Here is a 27,376-nt window from a genome sequence, read left to right as displayed (position 1 = left end):
TTCCATAGAGAAATACTGGTAAATTATGGTAGTTGTGAAATAGTAATAAATGCACAGTTAGAGAACTAACTTTCTAAACATATTTTCTAAAACTGCTGAGATACATGCAAATGTTTGATTTCCAAGATTACACACATCACTCTAGATAATGGGCCTGTAAGAAAACAAGCATCATCAGAGCAATTGGATCACAACTAGGTTTTGTTTTGTTACTCTTTTTGATTAAAGATGAATAAACAGTGTAAAAAGCTTACAAAGTCAGTTTCAATGATTTTGTTTGTTTAAAATAATTGGAAATAGCTAAAATACAAGTGTACAGGTTGCTAATACCTTTTGGGAGAGAGATAAAAGTGAAAACATAACGATTTACTTCCACAGGTATTGAAAATCTAATGTTTTGACAGTAAAGACTGGGTTTTTTTATTTGTAGGTAGATTTTTTTTTACTTTATTTTCATTTAGCATCACAGCAGTTAAAAAAATACTTTGGTGCTATCATCAAAATATGTCCCCATATAAAAATGTTCTGCATCTAAGTCATATTTGTCATATTCTATTTTTGTTAGATACAGTCACCATTTAAGATGCTGTTTCCATTGTTTTAAGTCTGTTGACAATTTCTTTATCCTTTTCTATCTTAATTAATTTTGTTCTACTTCAAAATTCTGGAAATAAGGGTACTACTCCCAGAAAACCATCTCTGATAGTTACTGGAATGACTTTGAATCAGTGATTAAAGAGATATTAGTATTTTTTTCTAGAGTAGGTATTAAAATGTTCATAATTAACCCTTTTTTTCTTCACATTAGTTCTGTTTTCTCATAAATGGCAGACTGAAGTTTATATATTGCTTTCTTTTCCTACCTCAAAAAACCCCAGGTTTCTAGAGAAGGATAGAGCATTAATGCAATGAGTGTAATGCTTTATGTCATAGGGTGATAGAATAGTTGGGGTTGGAAGGGACCTTAAAGATCTGGTTTCTGCCTTCCCTTGCAAGGATACCCCCACTAGATCAGGTTGCTCAGAGCCCCACCCAGCCTGTCCTTGAACACTTTCAGGCATGGGGCATCCGCAACATCTCTGGGTAACCTGTTCAATGTCTCACCACCCTCACAATAAAGAATTTCTTCCCCATATCTCATGTAAATGTATCATTTCAGTTTAAATCCATTCCCCCTCGTCCTATTACTACATGCCCTTGTTAATAATCCTTCTCCCTCCCTTCAGGTGGGTTCTTTAGTCTTGGAAACCATTCTGTGATGTTATGAAATTGTTTCCAAATTGCACTACTACCTTCCTCAGTTTCAGCTATTTTACTGAATAATTGTAACCATAGCAATACTAATAGTGTATTTTCTTAGTGTTGAATTTCTTCCTAAGACTAGAGGAATCATCTTGTTAAATGTATTGTTCCCATTGATAAAATGAGTTTATGACCTCTCCCTCTGCCTTTTATTTCAGTCAAGAACAGTGCATTCTGTTTCTGCTCACTTCAGGTACCTGCTGTCCTGGAGAGAGGGCACGGTATCTTGCTTGGAAAGGCTGTATAACCCTCACTTTGCTTTTGTATTTTTTGCATTTATTTGGATATCTTTTACTGGGTCTTGAAAGATGAATTATGTCACAGCTTGTGACTGTGTATAAGTGGTTCATTACCAACATGTTGCATCCCCCGTGTAGTAAGCGGATTGATGTCCGGTGTGGCAATTGTAAGTCACACCAAGTGTGTTGACCTCCATTGCTCTTTGGAATTAGATGGTTCTTGGTCTTGCAAAGCTGCAGTCTGTCTCTTCTTCTTTTGTAGCTTTCATATCTTTATGCATATCTTTGCTTTTCCCCTCCCTATGCCCGCTCCACCTGTCCTCCCTTTGACGGTATCATGAAGTGATGGTGCCAATGGTACCAAACCAAGTGGAGAGGTGGCTGCATCAGAAGGGAGAGTCACTGTGCAGAAAAACTTGCATGTGCTGAAAGAGTGGGCTAATCAGAGACCTAAGATGTAAAAGCACAAATGTAAGGTCTGGCATGTGAGAAAACATAATCCAGAGTGCAGCACAGCCTTGGCTCTACGTGGCTGGGGAGCAGCCTGAAGGAAATGAACCTGAAGGACCTGGTGAACAGCAAGCTCCATATGACTGGACAGTGTGCTGCTGAATCAAAGAAAGGCAACAGGATGCTGGGTTGCATCAATGTGGGCATCATCAGCAGAGATAAAATAACACTTGTCAGGTCACATCTGTAGTACTGTGTTCAGTTGTGGTCCCCACTGTACAGTAAAGGATGTGGACAGACTGGAGAGGGTCCAGAGCAGGGGGCACAGAGGTGTTCAAAGAACTGGGAAGCCTGACATGTGAGGAAAGGCTGAGAGAGCTGGGTTTGTTCAGCCTTGAGAACTGGAGGCTTAGGGGAGATCTTGTTCTAGTATTTAAAGGGTGGCTGCAGAGAAAATGGAGACTCCTTTTTACAAGAGTCACATGGAAAAGATGAGAAGTAAAGAGTACAAGTTACTCCTGGGGAGATTCTGATTGGACAGAAGAGGAAAATTTTTCACATAGGGAACAATTGGCCATTGGAATAATCTCCTCAGGGAGACAACAGTGGACACTTAGAGTTTGGCTGGACAGGAGGCCAGGCCATCTGATCATCTAATCTTGCTTTTGCAAAAAAATACTTTAACTTTGTTTTTTGCTGCTACTACCTGTGTATTCTCCATTTCCACTTCCTTATTCTGTATGGTCCAGTAATCTTCATGCTCTCTCACTTATTATTTCTCTAGCAACGAAACTTCACTTCTTAGCAAAATAGTAAATAGTTGATACTACCACTTTGTGAGAGATGAACTAGTTTGTGGCATGGTGTTGTGTAGCATTTGAAAGGAATTTAAATATGATAATACAGTTAAAGAAAAATATTTTACAGACTATGATAAAAAGTATGCAATTTGGAAAACATTCCTTAGATTCAAAACTCAGACCTGTTTTGTTTAGGCAAAAGAAAGTGAAGAGATTACTTAATTGTGAGAAAAAAATTCTGATGAAAGATAGCAATTTTTTGATGGAAAAAGTTATGAGAGGATCTTGTAAATGAGCTTGTAAATGAAAGCTAAAATGAAACAATTATAGACAAGATTTTAATTTTCTTTTTTTAACTGGCCTTCCCTTCACATGCTTCCTGTCTAATAAACTGCAGTCTCTTCTGGACAGATCTTTGAGGAGCGTGGTTAAACAGTAACTAACTGTTGTAAAATTTGCGTCTAGAGCAAATTACAAGCAATAAATAGAACTAAATGAAATTAAGAGGAGTCTCTGCATTCATGTGATCGAGGTCTGGCTTGTCATCCACAGAAAACTAAGTATAAAACCCACCAGTGGTGCTGTAATCATGGAAGCAAAATACCAAGTCCATTGACAAGGAAGGCATTACTAATTGGCATTCACATCAGAGGAGTTAGCCATGGAGTCGGCACTATTGAAGGCTAATGCAATTGTCAGAAGAATCTGGTTGCTTTTTAAGCTGGCCACTGAGCTATTGTCTACTTTTGGTTTTCTCTGATTGGACAACTATTTCCTGAGCATTGTGTTAGAAGAACTATTTTTTAAAGCATTACAGAATACCAGATTTCTAACTTTCCTTAATTTCTGACAACATCTAAGATACTCTTTGTGGAGAAAGACTACCAGTCTCTTCAGGCCCCAAAGTGGAGAAGGTATTTGCTATGCACAGTTGATTGACCTCTTATAATTGTTTGAAAAAATTGTTAAATGTTGATCTATAAAGAAGCTTGATCATTAAACATAAATAAAAATCAGTAATTATGAAATACATGGTTTTTTAAAGATATGAAATATGAACAACTAAATTTTCTGGTTCTTTTTTGTGTTGTAAAGAATGAGACCTGTTCGATCTGTTGTTTCCATGTAGAGAAGCATGTAAATACTCCCTTCACAGGTTTGCAGATGTCAGTCAGTGACTCTTGCTATACTTTTATATATATCTGACTTCAAAAAGCTGCTTGTTGTTGCATGGTAAATTCAATTTTCAGGAAAAAGAAATTCCTTATAATTTATCTTTTGTGTGTATTTTAGGGAAGCTGGGAGAAGCGAATTCTGAAAAGTCTGAACAGCATGTGCACAGAACTCAATATCCCACTAGCACAGAAGGTAATGTATTGTTAATTTTCTGTTTTCAAACTGACATTTTCTCTGAAATTAAGCCTTGTCTTGCATGCTTGTAATGTAATCTTCATTTTAGACATGGTTATCAAGTATGTTCAGTATCTAAATATTTTCTAACACAGAATAATTTTCAGAGATGGTGGCAATGACTGTGTCAGCTCAGCTTGGGAGAAGATGAAGGCTCTAGGTAGATTTTCCTCTTTGCTGTTGCAGTAATTATCCTCTTGAGGGAGCAGCATGTTGGAAAGCTAATTACTATGTTCATTGCTCTTAACAGAGTATTTTGTGTGCAGACTCAACTGTATAACTTGTGCAGCCTGTGTGTGATACAGATGTGCTTTGTGTGCACAGAAGGCTGTAGTTGAACTGGTACATGATGAGAGAGAGATACTGCTACATTGCTGATTTAGTTTGTCATTCATTCTGGTCTGTTTTTTTGGGGTTTTTTTTGTTTTGTTTTGGTTTTTTTTGGTTTTTTCTGTTTTTTTTTTTTTTGTTGTTGTTGTTTTTGTTTGTTTGTTTGTTTGTTTGTTTTTTGGGGTTTTAAAGATCATGGAATTAGGGAGTAACGTTAGAATGTTTTGTTCATTCCCCTGTTTTACCTCTGTGATAGGTGGCAGAACCTCTATGGTTCATTATGACCTAAAGGATGCTGCTGTATTTGGATTTCATGACTGTCAGGGACAGGAATTTGATAGAGTCCAACAGCTCTGTGGAATGGGCAGTAAATCTTCAGTAACACAAAACTGAGTACTAAATATCCTAAATTCATCACTAAACACCCAAAACTATTTAATGGGCTTCTTTCTGTCCAGGAACTTGAACCTGGGCTTTTTGTCATATTCTATTTTTTGCAGTGTAATGTACTTTCAGGCTAGGGATAATTTGTTAGCAAATAAGTTTGTACTGCTATTTTGTAAAACATTGCGTAGTTGAAATGAATACATATTTGAAATAAGCATGTTTTAATTCATTCTGTTTAAAAAAAGAAGATACACTTTTTTTGTGTATTTCAGAGGCCTGCAAATGAACAAAAAGAACTGCTTAATAAATGGAATGAAATGGGAACTGATGAGCCAGGTACGGCCAACTAAATTTATATGCATTAAAGTTTTGTACATAGAAAGGCAGGATGCACATCTTACTTACCAGTCCAAGGTTAATCTAATCTCCTCAAGGCAAATTGATTTAGCTCTTTCTTTCATTGGTAATGTATCATTATGCATAAATAAATACTTATTCCCTTGTTATTTTGTTTCAAGTTATTGTACTAACACTGAGTCATTATTGAGAGGTTATTGTGTCATATTACAGTGCTTTAGAGATTTATTCAACTAGGAGACAGCTCCTCTTATTGTAAACTCAGGCTTACAGAAAATGTTCAGAACTATGGATAATTAAGCTCAGATGTTTTCTTGACAAAAGATAAAAATAACTCTTGCACAGAATAATCAGTGATATTATATAATTGGGGAAAGTAAGGCTAACTCTCATGGTAGTTCATAGCCAAGTTCCTTAAAAAGGATTTTGCAGAGGTGCTGGTTTGTATCACACTACCACCTCTCTTGTGGCAAACAGGCTTCATGGATTTTTTAGTACTGCTCCCTGGTTTTCATTTCACAGCAATATGTGTAATTCAATAATCTGAGCTGTTAAAAAATACCCTGCTTTTGAAAATCATATCTTTCCTAAGTCTAAGAGTAATTCAGTCTAAACACTTATGAGGATTAAGTAGAAGCTTCCTGTGGCTAAATCTGTTATTTAAATTGCTAGATTGTGTTATAGATATGGCACATGTGTTTTTGATCTTTTGGTTTTAACATGGTGTCACTGAAATCTTACTTCAGATCTAAGTCTTTTCCGGCCTGTTTATGCACCTAAAGATTTTCTTGAGGTAAGCCTCTATGAAACATACTCAGCCATTGGCTTGTATCCATTATAGTGTTTTATATGAAGTGGGAAAAATAATTGCTAAGTATATTTCATGATAGTTATCATTTATAGCAAGTGAATCTATTTTTGTTTTACAAAACAAAACATTATTTTCCCTTTTTTACTTTTTAAGTGCAGTTTTAAATTGAACCTGTGATAAACTTCTCTAAAGCATAGTCTGGGCCCAACTTTTTTTCCTTGGAGAGCAATTCTGAAGTGATTTTTTTAAACTATTTTACATTTTCAATTCCAATGTATTAAGCTTATAAATCACAATATGTGAAGCCAATAGACTGTTTGATAGTAGATTGCAGACTTGTATGCAATTGAAATTGTAGGTCATCTCAGAAGGTTGTAAAAAATCAAACATGAAACAGGACTGTGTTGAATTTCAAGGCTTTTGTATGTAATCAAACTGAATCATTAAAAAATTGGTGACTGTGGAATCTTTAAAGTCTTAAATGTCAGTATTATTTATCATTTTCTATGACTTAAGCACAGAACATCATAGTAAAACAGTACTTATTACATATCATTCCTTTTGTTCAGTTAATCAAAATAATGTTGAAAATGTTTTATTTGTTTTGTTTTTCATCATTGTACTAACAGCCCTGGTGTGTTTTTAATCTGGGATCTGTAAATAAATGTGGTTTTTTTCAGCTTTATTCAGTGACCCTCATGATCACTCTCCTTTTCTTTTATACTGTTTTCTTTCCAGAGTTTGCAGTTTCTTTAAATTAACAAGTCTGACAGTGAGATTATATGGTACTAGAATACTTACAAGAGTGAGAGGTACAATGTTATGAAAGAATTTCATAAGAGCTGGAAATTCATGATAGAAAGAATCTTTGCAGTTCAACATCATATCAAAATCTATACCTTGGAATTACAGTATGTAAGAGACTGTAAATTCTTTTTTAGATCACAGTTACTTACCTTGAGATGATTCCTTGTCCTTTAAATTATATTTGCTTTAAGTTTCCAATTCTGTAATTTCATTTTCTTATATGAAAGAAGATATTTTGACATATTGTTATTTAGTAAAGAATTATTTTAGTAGCAAATTATGTAGCACTTTTATTGGAAGCTCTGTAAGATTGCCAGTGTAAGAAGATGGATAGAAATTCTTTCAGAAAAAAGTAATTCTGAAGAATATCCAGGATCCTGTAGCCATCAGAAATATTTTGTTGGTATACCTTAAATGAGGAAGTAAATTTTAGTCAAGACATTACTATGTAGCCAGCACTTAGTTGTGTATATTAAAAATTATTTCTGCTTTTTTATTGAGCTGACTTTTCAAAGTTGATTGTTAGCTTCCTTAAAAATTTGAATACTTGTTGATTTTGAAAATGTTGATATATAATTTGATAATTTGTGGGAAATTATTTTATACTGAATGTACTGTTTGTAGTGCTGATGATGTTGAGAAGGGTTCTGAGTGTAAGCAAGAAATGACAGAGCTACAATTTTTAAGGTACTGATGAATCTTCGAAACCCAAATTATGAAAATGGAGAGCAGCCTAGTTTCAGAAATCATCTGGGACTAATTCAGGTTCCTTTAAAAGTTAAAGATATTCCAGAACTGGTAAGTATATTTTTTTCTTATAAGAGGTTTCTGTAAGAGTTTTTTTCCTTGCTAATGAAAATTATTAATTGTCGGAACCCAGGGTGTCCCTCAGACACTCTTGGATGTTCTGGGCTCAGGGCAGAGGCCTCTGAGACCCTGGCAGGCGGCCAGGGACCCCTGTGGTCTTGAGCTTGACCCATGGAACAATTTACCAACTTTGCAGGAAGAACAAGGAATCACAAAAGTTTAGATATTATAATAGAAGTAGTCACAAGGTGAAAGGTAGAATTTTTTAGTGCTGTACAGGGGGGTTTTAGGCCTTGTACAGGGGGGTCTAAGGTTTGTACATGGGGGTCAGAGGTTCTAAGATGGAGGGATTTGGGCGTGCCCTGTCCTCCTTCTTTCTTCTTCCTATTCTCCATGTTCTTGGTGATGTTGGCACTCACAGATTGGTTTAGAGTAGAAAGTCACTGTTCAACATAGGTAGTAGGCATTGGGGAAAAACTATAAACACCTAATACGTAATATGTGATATAAAAGATGGCACCAGCCCCTCGGGGAGGGGAGAGAGGAGACAGCCAGAGACGGGGACAGACAGAGTCAGGGACAATGTCAGGGAGTCTGTGTGCCTTGAGATAACATGCAATAAACTGCCTTGAGACCGGACGACTGAAGACTGCTGAGTCTTTCTTTGAAGGCACGGGTTGGAGGAGAGACTTTACCACCATCCGGAGTCACCCCAATCTGGGGAAGGCTCCGACAATTAATAAAAACGAATATTAGTATCATATATTTCTCCTTTTGAAAGTGAAAATCAATCTAAATATGTAGTTAAAATACAGAGCATAAAGAAGTTCTATGAAAAAATATTTTTAATGAAAAATAAAACATAAGCAGTAACATTTCTGCAAGTAGGGAAGTTTTCATTTTATGTCTCACAGATTTAATTTGTGCCAAAAATACACTTCTGTACATGTTGTTCACTTAATAATTTTTCTTCTATACAAGAAACTTCAAATTTGTAGCACATTTCAATTCTGCAGATTCTGTACAAGATCAGTAGCCTGACAATGAGTTAACTTCTGACTTTCTTCTCAATATAATTTTAAATCCCTTTATTGTCATGTGTAAATGAAAAGAAATGTTTGAGTACTAGTGTATTATATATAGGAGAGTTTTTCTAAATGCTTCACTGATGAGGCTCTTGCAGATTTTATGCTAGTAGAAAAACCTTCACCTGGCTTGGAAGAGAGATGGGAATTAGAGATCCTTAACCTGATTTTTCATTCACCACTTCACTACATCCAGGTGTAGCTCATACTTGACATGTAAACTGAGGCTTATAACTAAAACTAGAGTAAGAATTGATGTGAGATTCTGTTACAAATGTATGCATTTAGAAGAACTTAATTTGGTTCAGAAAATATTCACATTAAGCCTTTCAGAAGAAATCTCAAGTGATTTAGAGAATTAAAAATATTAATTAATTTGTTATGGTTCTGTTCCTTTTCAGAAAGAAAACTTTAGTGAGCTAGGCTTAAATATAGGACAGCTGGGTATTGATGATTCAGCACAAGTACCTCCTGGTAAGCTAATGCCATGCTCCAGTCATTCAAACAGAACACTAATGAGTAGAATCCTTCAAAATTATAAAAAAAAATGTGTATTTTTCCCACAGTCAACCATAAATATTTGTTCTATAGCTATGATTTTAGTGATTTTCATAGTAATATATAGCTAATAATAGAAAACATTGCATATATGAAGAGTCATATTTGGAGAAGTTTTAAAGTCATCACCTTAACTAGAGAATACATTAATTTCAATATGTTTGAACACTTCAGGATCTAGAGAACCACATAGCCTGTTTCCAGAAATACAGAGATTACCAGTAAATGTTAATGCAGCTAACAGATAGGTATATTTTATATATATGCATACATACATACAAATATACATACAAGCATATTTAAAATAACTGTTGTAAAGAAAATATTACAGGACATATCCATATATTAATATTCAGTCACTTAAATAGTGTATAATCTCTATTGGTTTTCCATGTATGCATCTGTTGCTGTAGGAAGAAGTTTTAAAATGGTTTTTCTACATAAGAATGAAAATCACTGTAGTATCACGAGATTTTTCTTTTTAAATAGAAACTTGCCTAGTTGAAAATAATGTAATATAATGCTTTGATATTTGTGTTTTTGAAACACAAAATTAGTTTTTGAAAAAGAACTTTGTCTGATGCAGGTTAACTTTTAGTGATGTTAGCAGTAAAGAGCAACTGAATGTAATTATGTGTCAAACATACAAAATGCATCATCAGCTGGGGTATCTTTTTCATTTATTTTTTGCCATACTTTTCTGGTTTTATTTTCTAGAGTTCTTTGAAAATGAACATGTATGTGTTGGGCAGAAAGGTATGGATCTGTTTTTATCTGTAATAAACTGTGAGTAGTTAAGAATACATTTAGTAAATTTGTATTTGTATGTACCTCTTAGAATTTTAAGAACTTAGACTAGCACAAAGCATTATGAGTAATACCATCGTAATTTAGATAGACAATCCCTAATACTGCTTTCATTTAGACAGGGATAGAAAAGCAAATATTTGCAGTGTACCAGTAGCTACCAAATAAAAAGCTCCACAGGTATTTCAATAAAAACAAAATAGGAAGCACATAGACATCCTTTTGGTGGCAACTTAACTTATTCCACTACTGAATTTCAGTTTAAAATCAAAATTCTTTGGAGTCCCTTCTCTGCACACAAAGATCTCATTACTGCAATGGGATCTATGCCTTTGTGTCAGAATAATCTTTTAAATAATCAGTTGCAATTGCCAAATATTGCAGTATTAGCGATTAATGTTAGTATTCCATATTAGCCACCATGGAATACTCACTTACTTGTCTCTTTATACTGCTTTTTCTGAAAAGTGCCAAGATTGTTTTTGTAGGTTAAGAAATAACCTACAAAAGGAAAGGGAAGTTAAAAGAAATAATAATTTAATAGTTTAAGTTTGCTTATAGAAGAAACATACAAGGAATGGTTGAAATACACCAATATTTAGTCATTACTGTCTCTTGTGATTCCTGCTGAACATTAGCACCAAAGGAAAAAATAGGCAGGATACTGTCCCAAAAGTGCTCCATCCTAATTTTTTTGTTGCAGTAACAAAACAATGATCTTTCTTTCTTTCTTTCTTTCTTACTTCTTTTATTGTCATCTTTCTGTCCTGCACTGTCAGTTTTCTAATCCAAGAGCAACTCATTAGGTACTGTCCACCTCCGTTCTTTTCCCATTCTTCCAAATAAGCTATATTTTCTGGACTTCTTGAGCCATTCATTCAGCTCCACATTGTCGTTCATATTCGTCATCTCTTGCCTATACCAAGCAGCTCTATTCTAGAGAATGGCTTAGCTTTTCCTATATTCAAAGACTAAAAATTTCGTAAATATGTAAGTGCCTTGACCATAAACTAAAACCCCTTTTCATTCAGTGGGAAAACTGCTGCACACTCTAATGGGTGTTAGCTATGACTTTGTTTGCCACTGAGGCAAATTTTGCTTTTATATGAGATGTATTGCCAAGTCTGAGGATTTTATTTTTTTGTGTTTAGTAAAACCCATCTTGTAGATACCAAAACTACTTCTTAATATTTTCTATGTCAGTAAGAAAACTAAGGTAAATACTCATGGATGCCAAGATGAATCATAGTATTTCTGAAGTTCTGTGGAGAATGTAGGAATGGGGTTTTTTTGCCCTCTTCATGCAGGAACAAAGGATCATAGAAATGTCTGTGTTAGAGCTCTGCAACTTAAACAGATTTTGGCAAGCTGGTCTATTCAGTATTTAAGCAAAAAGGGAAGAAAAGAAAAATCATTTAGATAGATATTTAATTCAAAACCTCATCCTTCTAAATCATATCGGAGCAGATATTGTGAATATCAAATTCAATGAGATATAGAAAAGCAAGCTGTTTCATAGACACTTATGAAAAATTAGAGGAAATGGATTTGGAAACTTCTTGGAAAGCAGTTGAACACCTATGTAATGTCTAGATAATAACACGGAAATTTCTCCCAACTCTCTCTCTCTCTCTCTTGTGAAAGACATTTTGGGTATCAAGGTACAGTTAATCACACACCCTTGGTGAGGAACACTTTAAGCAGATTACAATAGCTGAAGATGTGTGTCTTTCAAGTTTATAGATTTAAGTAGGGAACAAGATAATCTGTTCTATGGTATATACAGTACTGTATTCAGCATGAGGCCCTTGTGACAGGGTAGCCTAAAGCTTCACAATAGTGACCCAAATAAGCAAACCTGTCAGCAGTAGAGTATTTGTTTTATGTCAATATGAAGGCAAACTAATATCTTTTGAGGTCTTTATCCTCTAGAGTAAATACACCAATAATGAGAGAACATGACAGTATACTCTGGAATGGAAAATTCTGGCCCCACAGTTATCTGTGAAGATACTCATATAGTTAACACAGAAAGAAGGGAGACACAAAATAAGCCAGAATGAGTGGCAGTCTCCTATTTGAACTGAGATACCACTCATAGTTAAACAAGGAGTATTTTGTGGCTATAAATGGCTGCTTGTTCTGCATTATGCCAGCTTAGTAGCTGCAACCAGCCTTGATATAATCATGTGTACATACTAAGTGCTATTTTATGACAGAATGTAGTACAGCCTTGCTGATTAATACCAATTGCCTTGTTTCCCAAGGAATTACTTAAAAATTGCATTGTGGAAACGAGATCTTTTCAGTATTTTCCTATTGGCTAATGCTTACAGCATGGTAAGCCAGTTTTTAAAGTTAAAAATTAAGGTATTTGATAGAAGTCTTACACTACATCAACTCTTTACCTGCTTTGTTTCTTACAGTTTTAGCAGAGCAAGATAGTGCTGCAGCTCAGCAGTATGTTCGTCAGGGATGTCCAACAGCACTCCGAGCTGATCTGTGGGCACTCATTCTTAACATTTCTAATCAGCCAGAGGTAAGTAGTGAAGGGAGAGTAAAATGTGAAGACTAGGTAAGAACGCAAAAGTGCAAGCACATATCTTCTAGTGATGTTCTTTCAAAATAGAAATGCTCTACTGAGTTGTCACAGAAACTGATAAACATTTTATGATTTAAAAAGCTCTGTGCTGTGGTGAAGTCTTTGCCACTCTTCCTAATTTTTCACAGATATGTGAGCAAAATACTGCAGAACAAATTATTCAATTGATCTGACTGTCTCCTGAGATTTTCCTATATGATGCTGATTTTTTTAGAAGGGGGCAAGAAAAAATATCTGGGAAGAAGACTGAGCTGCTCATATTTTTGATAAGTTTTATCAAAAGATGTGTTATATCTTTTTTCTGTTTGTTTGACCCTGTCATCAATATCTTATAAATTTCTTTATGTATTATGACATATACTCTCCATATGTACAATCAAAAAGACTTAGAGAGGAGCTAGTAAGATGTGGGTTGTTTCTATATTCCCTTGTACAGCAACAGTTTTTCATTGTACCTTATATTTGATGCAAGTCCTCAACAGGGAAATTTTTGCAGTATCTGAAGCCATGGCATAGTTATTATATTTAATATACCTTAAAAAGTTAAATTCCTCTTTAAGGTCTTTGCATAATTGGGAAACCTCGATGTGAGGCTTTTATATGTACATAATAATTTACCTTCTGATAAATTTGTACACACTTAGCAAATTATATTTGTCAGCTATAGATGAAAAAGAAAAAGAAACTATTTTAAACACATTCTGAGACTGAGTGCAGTAGAAATTTTACTTTAAGAGACAGTTTGCTGGATCCAGAGCCTTGAGGCTGAACTGAGTAGACTGTGTGCAAGGAATTAGTGGTGAGACAATACTTTGTGATGATGCTGAAGGAACTCTAGAAAGATGAGGGCAAGTGGCTAGAAAATGGTAATGATAACATTAAGACAAAGTGGTAACGGCAGATAAAGTGGTGCAGACTGGGAAATTAGTCTACTACTTTGAGGTTGTTGAAATAAAGGACTGAAAAACAGTTAAATACAGAATGCACCCTCAGTCCCCATAGAAAACAGAAATTATCGAGCTGAGACAAGATACACTGTATTGGAGAAAATAATTCAAGGTAAGTGAGGTAAGTGCATGTAAATGTTTTTCTGTCACGCAAAGCTAAAACTGTTCTTCTAATCTAACAGCTGTCATAATCTTCTGTCTTCTTTTCCAAGATTATTTTTGCATAGCAATTTTTATCCTGGGTTCTAAGTTAAAGTTGTTTCATGGACTTTTAATACATGCGTTTAAAAGATGGATTTTCTGAATGAGACCTAGCAGAGTGCCCATGGGTCAGGTAGAATAGCACGTGGATCACCACAGCTATGTTATAAACTGAATAGCCATGGTTCAGTTTAAACACTGCATTAACTAATGTTTCTTACACAGAAGTAAACTGTGACTACTGCCAAAATGCTAACACCCTGAGATGTTCTTCTTGCATAGAATGAATACATGGCTTTATTTTTTGTGAATTATAGCAAAACAGTTTCCATATACATGTAGATGTTTTATGATCTGCTGAATTTCATATTGTCTTTATGGATTTTTCTAACACTTCTTTTCTCTACCTCTTATGAATAGTTTCTCTGCTGGAGTCGAGTTGTCTGTTTGCAGACATTCCTTGCTGTAATATTTCTGATTTGCAATTTAGGTTCTATTACATTTATAGCTGTATGAATCTCTAAATCACATGAACTGTGAATTTCCTTTCTTTAATGTGAAACATTATGAGGGTTTGGTATGGGTAGCATTGTGTGTGCTAGCATCCAATATTGTTGTTTGGACAATTTTATTCAGTAAAGCTCAGCCTCTGTATAAAGCTAATATACAGCCAAGCAAGGAATGATACTAACAATCTAGTATTGTAATAATAAAAATGATAAACCATGAGCTCAGTATGCAGGATTATTTAGAAATACATAAACACATTGCCTGACAATGAATTGTTTCTCGGTTTTCATTTGTAATGGTACAATTTAGAGGAACTGTGTTAAAAGAGCCTTTTTAAGGTTGCAAAGACAAACATTTGAAGGTGAACAGTGTCAGTTAATATTGTCTGTGTAAACAGTCCAATTTGCTGTATATATATTTTAATCATAAGATCTTGAATCACAGAATCACAGTTATTTCCTGTGGGATGTCTGTCTCATTGCACAAAATGGATGGCGCACACTTAGTGAAAATCTGTTTAATTTCTTTTTCCTTCTATTCATAGTGTTATACAATTGTTTATTCTCTGCATGCACTGAAACGGTGCTTAGGAAGGAAATTTGTTCATTATCGAATAGGCTTTTTCTTCTCCTGTATGTTTTTTGAGTTAATAGGTGTAAAATCTTAATTCTGAAAATTCCAGCATGGAAAAATCGGTAATGCTTTACTTTGCTATAGATATTACTGAATGTAGTTTCCAAGGCCTAAAAGCTTAATAAATAGGTGAGGTGATAAATTCATAATGGGGCATTATGTATTTCTGCCTTATCAGAAGGTTTTTTAGATTAGGATCAGTAGCCAAAGGTCCCCGCTGCACCATTCAAACAGCAGAAAACCCAGTTACAGTAATAGACTGTCATCATCTTTGGCTGGAAAAGAATGTACTTTACAAGTAGATTTCACAGATCTCTGGTAAAACTTCCTGTAACTCTTTTGTCTGTTTTCTCTATGTAATCTGATTAGGTATTTGTTTTGATCTTGCTAGATTGAGAGGCAAATGCAATAGTGCAATCACATGTCAAGGGTAACTAAAAATGGGTCATGACCTGCCAACAGTTCATCAGTGGGAGTGTAGCTCTAGTGCCAGGGATTTCATGACAGGACACAGGTGGACTGTGCCGGCGCAGAGGTTGCTGAGTAATCCAAACCATTATTTCATAGAAGGTGAATATCCAGATTGTGCTTTAAGTAGCTTTGCTGGGTTCTGCTGAAAGATACTGTTCTCTCTTGCCCATGAGCTCTTCTCAGAGCTCCCTTATGGTCTCAAGTGGATGCAATACAAATGTTTTGGGGGAAATTTTGGGATGTGGTTCTGTAAGGTCAAGAAGGCTGCTCACTGCAATCCTGAAGTGTACTTAAATTCAATTTGGAAAGATGAGTATATTTGGAGGTGTGGTATAAAAGCATATCATTTTCAGAAAAGCTGCAGTCTATATAAAAATGCAACATATTTTTGAAAGGGAAAAAGTTTACAAATCAATGTTATATGAAGATTTGGCAGACAAAGAAGAAATGTTGAATCAGATGAAAATGGTAAGATTTTTGTTTATAACTGAAAAAAATTTAAATAACATAAGAAATGTAACACATCGTTGGACACACCTGAAACTTGCCAGTAGTGAAATTCCTCATATGGGGAAAGAAATGCAGCCAGTAAATTGAAAAAGAAGACTTGAATCTTTTTTAAAGGCTGAGTGAGGCTCTTAAAATATTCCTCACTGTCTAAGTAAGAGACTGATCACCAGAGAGTCTTGTGTCTTGGAAGTAAATCTTGTTTATGATTCAGATCTAAGGAATAAATCTATCACAAGCCTCTTGTCTTACTAAGAGACATGAGCAAGATCTTCTTGTAGCCAAGTTGTGGCTGAAAACCTGGCATGATTCCCAAGCCCAGCTTCATTTTGCATCACAGCAATCACAATATAAGAGAGAATGAATGGCAAATAAGGAGTTAAAACCTTTATTCCTATAATGGTTTTAATTGTGTTAGCTTTGCAAGTCCTTTATTAATACTTTCTGATTTGTTTTCTAAACTTTTTTTTGCATGAGTTCTATTTCAAAGTGAACAGCTTGTCCTTCTGGTCTTCTTAGAATCACAGAATGGTTTGGGTTGGAAGGGACCTTAAAGGGACCCACTGACCATGGGTTTTGGTTTTGGTTTCGGTTTGTGGTTTCTTTGGTTTTGGTTGCGGTTTTTTTTAATATTAGCTTCTTGTGTTTTAATATAGACAGTCATTAGAGATGACAAAAAAATGTTATCCATTTGGCAGTATTATACTTGATTAAATTACAGTATTGATGCTTTAAAATGATGACTTGAGTATTCGAGTAGTTCTTCGTAGCTTTGAAGAACAGAATGTGATGTTCATAGTGCAGATACTTTGCATTTAGTAAATATTTATGTGTGATCCTTCCAAAAAAAATAGTGTAATATTTATACCTCCCCTTTTTTATTTCTCAAAAGGAAAATTTAAATCTTTTCCCTGTGGGAGGCATCAGTACTTAGTAAATACAGCTTTTGTCCTCATTTCAACTTAGCAGTTTAGTAAGTGTTAATGCTAATAGTTACTAAGTGTGTACTATTCACCATTCTCTCCCTGCAAGATTTCATCTTACTTCCCACTTGTTGTGCAAATCCTTACTCTGGACTTGTATTTATTGAAGAAATCAATAGTAAATCTGTGAAGTTGGGAATATACAAATATTTGTGTGGTGTCCATATAGATGCCTTGAAATCAAAGTAGTTTTGTGAAGTGGAAAGGATCTTTGGGATGGCTGACTTAATTTATCAATTAGTTCAAATCAATCAGAAATTGTTACTCAGATGAAGTTGCAATGGCAGAAAAATATTTAGGGATATAAATATATATATAAAGCAATTTGGGAGTTACAGGATGACAGTGTGATATTTAATTCTATTTTTCCTTTGCAAGCTGTTTCTAAGAAGGAAGGGATAGAATAAGTAACAGCGGAGAAGTTTGTTCTGATTCTTCTCCATTGTTTCATCTGTGTGTATGTTCCATAGACATTCAGGAAAGAATTGTAGTTTAAAAAGAGATCCTAGTTTTTTATAGTCTTCACCAGTTTTTTTAATATATATTTATCATTTCATCTTTGCACAAATTTAACCTGTTTACAGGTTCATACTAGTTTAATGCCAAATATTTGCAGCAACTCACTAATGCTTAAAGATAAGACAGAACCTATTGGTGGAGACGTACATAAAAAAAGAAGGTAACAAAGGAATATAATGGTTTTGAGCATTGAAAAGATTTTAGTCGTAGAGAGAACCAAAGGTTGAAAGATACGAGTCTTTGATTTGAACTAGTCCCTTCATTCTCATTTTATTACTTGTCTGAAGGTGAAGTAATTTTATAATGTCTCAAATCTCAAGTCGTAGGACTTAAACTAGAACAAACCATGATAGATGCTTTTTTTTCAGTTGAATACATGCTTTCTTTTTTTAATTGCTTAAAATTAATTTTTTTACTTTAAATATAAATTCAGGTCATGTCTCAGACAGATGATGGTAATATTCTTAATTTTAGGACATCTTGTATTATGAACAGCTTAAGTCGAATGTGATTCAACACAACCTTTTAGTGGACAGCCTGATCTACAAAGTAAGTAATTAACTAAACAGTGAGTGATTTATATGCTCATCACACTCATATCTTGCTGGTTTTTTTAACAAAGAAAATACTGGATGATTTGGTTTTGATCAGTGTAAAAATAATTAGTGTGAACTTATTGTGAACTCATTCCTTGTGCCTGTATTGTCTCTCATGTAAGACATTTGAGTTGAACCGTTAAGTCATAAAGGAATGGTATCTTCATTTGAAGGAGTAACTGGGTTTTTGAGAAAGAACCAATAGGGTATGACTGCTTACATTTCAAGTTTCAACTCTGAATACTTAATCATCAAGTTAATATAGCATTTTTTAATTTTAAAATGTGGAGTCTAAGCTTAACTATAGTTCTTTGAATGAAAGTGAAACAGTGTCTTCTATCACCATGTTAAAAGTTTAGTCTCCATGGGAGTCTAAAGAGAGATCTTTTGACTTGAAACTCTTGTATTTTTTTATTACAGGATGTAAAGCTGACAGCAAGCAATGATGACTATTATTTTGTATTTGAGGATTATTTATATCAGGTATGTAACTATTTTTTGGTTAGAAAACCTAGGAGGTACATTCCTGTGGGATTGTATCATCTTTGGAGAGAGAACAGCCTTTGTAAGGCAGAGTACAGTGGGACAGATACATCTGTTCACTGCATGTATTTCTCTTCTGAATAGCAATCTTGGACACTTAAGCAGATTTAGCAGGGCAAGCTTCTAAAACTCCTGCTGTGAAGGACCATACACAATGTCTTTCCAGTGCACTAAGCTAGAAAATGTGAAGTCAGCCATATTTTTCCTCTTTCCAGCTTTGCAGTAAATAACTCCCAACAATTAAAAGTTGTTGTGTACAGAAAAATTAAGTCATGAGAAGTATATTCAGGGTTCTATTTAAAATACCCCCTTGCTTTACAGTGACCTGTTGCAATAAGCATATTGACATATTTTTAAATTAAAGACATTGATTCTGAAAAAGGTAGCAACAGGTATGATTACTTGTAGGATTGCTCCCATCGCAAAGCTGTTTCTAGGAATCAGGAATCCAGCTAATTTATAGAGAATTATCTTTGTTGCTGCCAATCAAAGGCACATAATTAGAAGGAGATTACATCTATGAATTTCCTAATGTGTTGTTGATTGCAGTATCAACATAACTGTCATGCAGCAAACTTGACATTTCTACAGTGCTTTTGATTTCATTAGTCAGATCTGTTATGTTAGACTTGCTTAATTTTTTTGTTTAGAGCTATGTGAAACTAAATAATTTCTTCTTTGATGGGAGTACATAAAACTGCTAGTAATTTAACTAGTCAAGAAACTGTCCTTAAACTGCTTAATCCATATAGTTATAAAAATATGTAGTACTGTTTAAGCACACTATTGAAGCATGTCTGCTTATAATTCAGCATTTAAACATTAATAGTTAAAATCATAACCACATGAAATTATGACACTTTCATTAAAAAATAGACAGAATATTAAGATCTGTATCTGAATTTGTCTCAGAATTAAAATTTCCTCTCAACCGCTATCACCTACCCAGGTGGCACTTCAGGATAGGTATGAGGCCCTGAATCTAGAGGGTCAGCCAGATGACATAGAAGAGAATTATCTGCCCAGTAAGCTTCCCAGTTATGCTTCATCTGTCAGAGGAATCACCACCTCTAACATCAAAAAGAATATCAGGGTAGTCATAGTAGGTGCCTCCCTTCTGAGAGAGCAGAGGATCCCATTTGTCGACCAGACCCACCCCACAGGGAGGTCTGTTGCCTCCCTGGGACCCAGGTACTAAATATCACCAAGAGATTTCCTGGGCTGATTCAGCCCTCTGATTATTACCCACTGCTGATACTCCAGGCTGGCAGTGATGAGATCGAAAAGAGGCATGTCAGGGCAATTAAAAGGGATTTCAGGGCACTGGGTCAGGTGGTTGATAGGGCAGGAGCACAGGTAGTGTTCTTCTCAGTCCTTTTGGTAACAGAGAAAAATGATGAAATAAATAGGAGAATTCACATTATCAATAAGTGGCTCAAGGGTTGGTGTCATCAGCATAATTTTGGGTTCTTTGATCATGGGGCAATTTTTTGGCACATGGCCTGCTGGAACCAGAGAGAGGGCTCCATCTCTCTGTTAAGGGCAGAAGGATTTTACCTCATGAACTGGTGGAACTCACTGAGAGGGCTTTAAACTAGGTTTGAAGGGGGAAGGGAATACAGCTGGGTTCTCTGGAAGCAGGCCCAAGGGTGGTAAGCCTGAGTTAGGGGTGAAATCAACAGCCCAGCTGAGAGCTAATGTGCACTAATGCACACAGCATGGGTAACAAACAGGAAGATCTAGAAGCCATGGGACAGTAGCAAAGCTATGATGCAGTTGCCATCATGGAAACATGGTGGGATGAGTCACATAACTGGAGCACTGCACTGGATGGCTACAAGCTCTTGAGAAGAGACAGGAAAGGGAGAAGAGGTGGAGGGGTGGCCCTTTATATTAGGGAGGCTTTTGACGCCATGGGCATTGAAACTAAGGATGATGAAGTGGAATGCCTATGGGTAAGAATTAAGGGGAAGGCCAACAAGGCTGACATCCTACTGGGAGTCTGTTATCCACCCAACCAGGAAGAAGAGGGGGACAATTTATTCTATAAGCTGCTGGAGAATGTTTCAGGATCACCAGCCATTGTTCTTGTAGGCGACTTCAACCTACCAGACATCTGCTGGGAACTTAATACAGCAGAAAAGAGGCAGTCCAGGAAGTTTACAGAGTTTGTGGAGGACAGCTGTTTGTCACAGCTGGTGAGTGAGCCCACCAGGGGAGGGACTATGTTAGACCTGCTGTTTGCAAACAGAGATGGGCTAGTGGGAGATGTGGTAGTTGGAGGTCGTTTGGGGCACAATGATCATGAAATTATAGAATTCTCAATATTTGATGAAATTAGGAGGAACATCAATAAGACTCTTACTTTGGACTTCCAGAGGGCAGACTTTGACGTATTTAGGAGACTTATTCAGAGAGTTCCTTGGGAAGCAGCCCTTAGAAACAAAGGAGTCCAAGAAATGTGAGCGTGCTTCAAAACAGAGATCTTGAGGGCACAGGAACAGGCTGTCCCTGTGTGCCAAAAGATGGGTTGATGAGGCAGATGTCCAGCCTGGATGGGCAACAAGGTTTTGAAGGAATTTAGGAATAAAAAGAGGACGTATCATCTTTGGAAGGAGGGTCATGTTTCTCAGGAAGTATTTAAGGGGGTTGCTAGGACATGTAGGAAAAAAATTTGGGAAGCCAAAGCTCAGTTTGAACTTAATTTTGTAAATTAACTTTTGTAAAGGATACTAAAAAATGTATTTACAAATATGTTAATGGCAAAACGAAGGGTAAGACCAACCTTTGTTCTCTACTGGGTGAGAGGGAACTCAGTAACTGCAGGAGTACATAACGCCTTCTTTGTCTTAGTCTTTAGTGGGAAGATGGCTTGTCCTCAGGACAGCTGTCCTCTTGAGTTGGAGGTATCAGGGAGCAGAATGGTCCCCCTGTTAATCCAAGAGGAGGCAGTCAGAGAACTGCTGAGCTGCTTGGATGTTCATAAATCTATGGGACCAGATGGGATCCACCCCAGGGTGATGAGGGAGCTGGCAGACGACCTTGCAAAGGTGCTCTCTATCATTTACCAACAGTCCTGGCTCACTGGTGAGGTTCCAGATGACTGGAAGCTGGCCAATGTGACACCCGTTCACAAAAAGGGTGGGAAGGAGGATCCTGGTAACTGTAGGCCAGTTAGTCTGACCTCAGTACATGGTAAGGTAATGGAACAGTTTATATTGAGTGACATCACACAGCACTTACAGTATGGCCAGTGTATCAGACCCAGCCAGCAGGGGTTTAGGAAGGGTAGGTCATGTTTGACCAACCTGGTCTCCTTTTATGACCAGGTGATCCACGTGGTGGATGCAGGAAAGGCTGTGGATGTGTCTGTTTGGACTTCAGCAAGGCCTTTGACACTGCCTCCCACAGCACTCTCCTGGAAAAGCTGGCAGCCCACGGCTTGGACAGGAGCACTCTTTGCTGGGTTAGAAATGGCTGGATGGCCGGGCCCAGAGAGTGGTGGTGAACGGTGCTGCATCCAGCTGGGGACAGTCACCAGTGGTGTCCCTCAGGGGTCTGTGCTGGAGCCAGTTCTGTACAATATTTTTATTGATGACATGGATGAGGGGATTGAGTCTTCATTAGTAAATTTGCAGATGACACTAAGCTGGCAGATCGACACTAAGTGTGTCGATCTGTTGGAGGGTAGGAGGGCTCTTCAGAGAGACTTGGAACGGTTGGATGGATGGGCAGAGTCCAATAAGATGAAGTTTAATAAGTCCAAGTGAACAAGTCCTGCATTTTGGCCACAATAACCCCCTGCAGCGTTATAGGCTGGGGATGGTGTGGCTGGACAGTGCCCAGGCAGAAAGGGACCTGAGGGTACCAGTTAATAGCCGGCTGAACATGAGCCAGCCGTGTGCTCTGGTGGCCAAGAAGGCCAATGGCATCCTGGCCTGTATCAGGAATGGTGTGACCAGCAGGAGCAGGGAGGTCATTCTTCCTCTGTACTCAGCACTGGTGAGGCCACACCTTGAGTGCTGTGTCCAGTTCTGGTCCCTCAGTTTGGAAGGACGTTGAGATGCTCGAGCACGTCCAGATGAGGGCAACGAGGCTGGAGAGGGGCTTGGAACACAAGCCCTGTGAGGAACAACTGAAGGAGCTGGGGATGTTTAGCCTGGAGAAAAGGAGACTCAGGGGTGACCTTACCACTCTCTACAACTCCCTGAAAGGTGGTGGTAGTCAGGTAGGAGTTGGTCTCTTTCTCCAGGCAGCAACTGACGAAACCAGAGGACACAGTCTCAAGCTGCGCCAAGGGAAGTTTAGGTTGGATATTAGGAAAAAGTTTTTTACAGGAAGAGTGATAAAGTATTGGAATGGTCTGCCCAGGGAGGTGGTGGAGTCACCATCCCTGAATGTGTTTAAACAAAGACTGGATGTGGCACTCAGTGCCATGGTTTAGTTGAGTTGTTAGGGCATGGGTTGGACTCGATGATCTTGAAGGTCTCTTCCAACCTAGTGATTCTGTGAAATTTGCAATGTCAACTCAAACATTGATATTTGTTCACTAAGTATTTACATGTAAGAGTTTTTCTTGATTTAATGGTCAAAGATGATCTTCATTATTGTTAACACAGTGTCTTCATCTTGGGATGTGAAAATCTGGTTCCTATTTCTTTTTCATTTGTTACGTAGACTACCATGGCATTAAGTAGTCGCTAACTGACACTTGCAGTAGACATGGGGTTATAAACTAAGAAGAAGTATAAACTAGTATATGATATAATCTTTTGTTTTAAGACCATCAAAAATAGATTTTGCTCATCATTCTCAATATATAACCCTTTTTTTATATCTCTACTGGCTAAAAGAATAGCTGCAGAATGAAAATAATTAAAAAGACTAAACTGTCTTTAGTGGTTTGAAGGAGACTCACCAAAAATCTTTGAAAAATGATGTGGCTAGTTTTACTGCAGGGCTTTGAAGCAAAGAATAGCTCAAACTTTTAATTATTTGTTGCTCTAGTTTTGATTGCTGTTTTGTAGTATTCTTCAGACTCTGCTCTAGAACAAAGTTATCCATTTTCCTTGATAATTTCCTCTTCCAACCTAATTTGCAAATGCTTTACTGCCAAATTATTTTGTTCTATAGCCCCTGGAAAAATTTTGTAGTATGAGTCACTGTGATATGGGGTCTTATTTATTGATTTAATATGATAAATGGAATTAAATATTGACTAAATAAAATAGACAATGAAAATGTTAGTTTAAACCAGATACATTATTTCTGGGTTTGCGCTGGATTTATGGCTTTTTTTCGTGACTAGTTACTGCCTCTTAAGTCATTGACCAGAGTGTGTCCTTTGTGTGTTGCAGAATAGATTAAATGTCCATCAAAAGAAGAAAATTTGGGCTTAAAATAATGATGAGAATATTTTGTTTCATTATTGGTACCCCTTCAGCAGCATACAACTGTTTTCAGGCAAAAAACTGTGAAATGACATAATTTATTACCTTTAATACCTTTGCTTTCTTTTTCCCAAAGTTTACTTATTTTTATTACTTCTTCATAACTATTGAAATAAAATACAGGTACTTTTAATAAAGTAATTTCTTTTTGATAAAAGCTTTGACTTTGGGTTTTTTTTTATTTCCATTAATGATTTTAATTCAGTGGTTTTCAGTTGGATTATAAATACCCAATAATTTGGTTAATATTTCTGTACTTGAAAAGGGGTTTGTGCCATTGTTTTCTTTAGCACTATCATTTTGTTAATGAGAAAAATAACACATGGTTTAGTACAATACACATGGCCCTTTATTTCAGGCCAGAAGTTCAATTTGAATACTTTAGTCTTACATCTTGCAGAATGAATACGTGCAAAGAACCTTGCCCAGAGTTTTCTTGGTATAGTCATAACTTAGGTTTGAGCTAGAGTCTATCGCTTACAAAGACGCAGAGTCTTCACTTAAAGACTTCCAGATCCTGGTACTGGACACTGTATTCCTAAAAAAGAGGGCCTCAAATGAAGGTTACATTCTTTCCCCTATGAGAGAACATAGTTTATGTCCTGTTCAGATTAGTTTCTCTTTCCTTCACCTCAGTTAACATACACATAGAATTACATTTGCCTGTACATTGTTATTGTCAGTGATATTTTGGCAGCTATGTGCACAAAAATAATATTTAGCTTAAACTGTTTGAGATAAAGTATTATTCATTTTTAAAAGATGTTTGTATTTGAGAAATAGTTTTGAGGTTCAAAAAAGAAAAAAGTCTCAAAATATGACCTGCTTTCCATAAAAAAAATGAAAGTAATAATAGTCAGATGTATGATTTTGCTTGTTTCCTTTTGACAAATGCTGATATGTGGAAGATGTTTGCACCCATTAGTGGAAGGAAAAATCCATTTGTTTTTATTCACAATAAATTATGTAGTGAAACATTTCCTCCTTTTACACCTTGACTACAATTAAAATAAACTCATAAAATCTTCAAGAGCAGGGTGTCCTGGGTTCAGCTAGCATAGAGTTTATTTCTTCTCAGTAGCTGCTACAGTGCTGTGTTTTGGATTGGGAATGAGAATGGTGTTGATAACACACTGATGTTTTGGGTATTGGAAAGTTGTGTTTGGACTAAGGACTAAGGACTTTTTCCTTGTCTCATGCTCTGCCAGTGAGGAAGTACACAAAAGAAACTGGGAGGGAGCATAGCCAGGACTGATGAAAAGGGTATTCCACACCACAGAACATCATGCCCAGTATAGAAACTGGGAGGAGTTACCTGGAATCGGGTGGCCAGTCTGGGTTTGGGAAGGGTCTGGCATTAGTCTTTTATTATCATTATTATTATCATTTGCCACTATTTACTTACTGAACTGTTCTTATATCAGCCTACAAGTTTTACTTTGATTCTCCCTGGTATTCCACCGGGGTGGAGAGAGAGGGAGGAGGTTGAGCGAGCATCTGAGTGATGCTTGGTTTCCAGCTGGGCTTAAACCCCAACAGAGAGGGATTCAGGTGTGCAAAAGTCAGCAGTGAGTTGAAGTCTGCCTTATGTCTGCCCTCTTGTGTACATTCTTCACAGTGCAGCCTTTCAGTGCATGAAAACATGAAGATTTTAAAGTACAGTACTAATTACTACCATTTTTACAACTCCAGATAGGATGAGATTCTTTATAGTGGTTTTTTTTTCCTATGAATGCTTTTACTGCTTAATTTTATACTCAGTTGCTGTGAATACAGTTTTTTTTTTTCATTTAAAAACCCAAATATACTCTAGAGTATACGATGTGCATTTCTGATTTTTAGGATACAAGGTGAGCATTGTAATCTGTTTTTTGAAAGTGCTGAATTGCATGCAAACATTTTGTAAAGATCCTGGGAATGAAAGGAAATGTAAGTTCTTCCAGAGCTGCACACATTTGAGACTGTAAATGATTAGTTTGCTTATTCACTTACTAGGACATCCCCAGGTCATAGTAACTGAGTTGAAAGACAGTCTAAAGGATGTAAAAGCAGCCAGTTACACATACAGTCACTAATGTTGTGGAAGAAGGGGATGAACACCTGCTGAGGAGGAAGGAGGAGGGTTGAAGAATATGGATATAAAACTGATAACAAATAAAGGTAAATGTAAAACTATAGCAAGTTCAAAGCAAGCCTGGAAATTTGAGCAGGAAAACAAACTAAGGTGGTGAAGAGCTTTCAACCTTATTGGCTCTCTTAAATAGCATCTAATAGGTGCTAATTAAGACATTAAATTTGTTTGACATTGCTTTGATTGCTTTGATCCAGTTAATCAGCTGACTTTCTTTTCTGCAGGTGTTGCTGTGTTTTTCCCGAGATACATCTGTCCTGGAGCATTTTACTTACAGTAGTGCCAACCCACCCAAATCATACATACAAGGTAAAAAGAGTTGTTTTTAAGAAGATCATGTTTGTTGACTGATGCACTAATACAGTATGTGAATTTGCTTTGTGTTCATTACACCTAGTAGACTACCCTTTAAAGAATATTAATAAAAATGTATCCAGCTGACTTCTGCATAGATTCTATTATGACAGTTTAGAAGCTGATCACAGACTGCAATGTTGTCCTTTACTCCACCTTCCTGTATATAGTTCTGCAGTGTTTTACCAGAAGAAATGAAACAACTGTGACAATATGGTAAAATCATGACAATGCCTTTCTTCATCAGAACTAGACATTTAAATAGACAATATTGTCCTCTGCAATGCCAATAAATTTAGCAACTGGAAGTTGTTACAGAATGTTGTCTTTGCAGCATATAAATAAATTATATTTATAAAAATAGAAATATTTATAGACAGGAGCAGAATATGCTGCTAAAGGACTGTGGGTTCTGTTCAAACATGTGGGAGAGTAGAGCTTTACCAAGCATACTTAGCACTGATTTTTTTTTAAAAGCATGCCATCTTCCAGAGTATTAGCTTATTTTTGGATGTTCTTTGACTTGAGGTCTCATTATTTTTCTTAACAATCTTTAGATTTCTTGATTCAGTTCGCTTGCCTTCTCTGCCAGCTTCTCATGCCATTCATGTGGATGTTTCCATGTGTCTTAGAACCTCACCTGCCTTGATTTTACCTAGAGGTTCTTAATTTTGCCTTTCTTCTTGAGTCATTCAGTAATCCAATCACATTTTTTTTTCCCCATGTACCTTCATCTTCTACATTCCCTTTTATTTCCTTGGTCCTGGTGCCTGTGTATT

General features: G+C 36.4%; 1 protein-coding gene across 2 annotated transcripts in view; it reads left to right on the top strand.

Annotated features, from left to right (window-relative positions):
* TBC1D19 (TBC1 domain family member 19) overlaps positions 1–27,376 on the top strand; it is a 52,765-nt gene that overhangs the window by 15,773 nt on the left and 9,616 nt on the right. For both annotated transcript variants that reach the window (XM_053976310.1, XM_053976311.1), the window contains exons 5-14: positions 4,085–4,159; positions 5,191–5,254; positions 6,022–6,068; positions 7,581–7,691; positions 9,187–9,259; positions 10,061–10,099; positions 12,577–12,689; positions 17,998–18,072; positions 18,540–18,602; positions 26,468–26,552. In XM_053976310.1, the coding sequence (XP_053832285.1) occupies positions 4,085–4,159; positions 5,191–5,254; positions 6,022–6,068; positions 7,581–7,691; positions 9,187–9,259; positions 10,061–10,099; positions 12,577–12,689; positions 17,998–18,072; positions 18,540–18,602; positions 26,468–26,552 (745 nt within the window). The remainder of the gene's footprint in view (positions 1–4,084; positions 4,160–5,190; positions 5,255–6,021; positions 6,069–7,580; positions 7,692–9,186; positions 9,260–10,060; positions 10,100–12,576; positions 12,690–17,997; positions 18,073–18,539; positions 18,603–26,467; positions 26,553–27,376) is intronic.

This window comes from Vidua macroura, chromosome 4, assembly GCF_024509145.1.
Source record: "Vidua macroura isolate BioBank_ID:100142 chromosome 4, ASM2450914v1, whole genome shotgun sequence".
Classification (NCBI taxonomy): Eukaryota; Metazoa; Chordata; class Aves; order Passeriformes; family Viduidae; genus Vidua; species Vidua macroura.
This window is presented reverse-complemented; position numbering and strand designations above follow the sequence as displayed.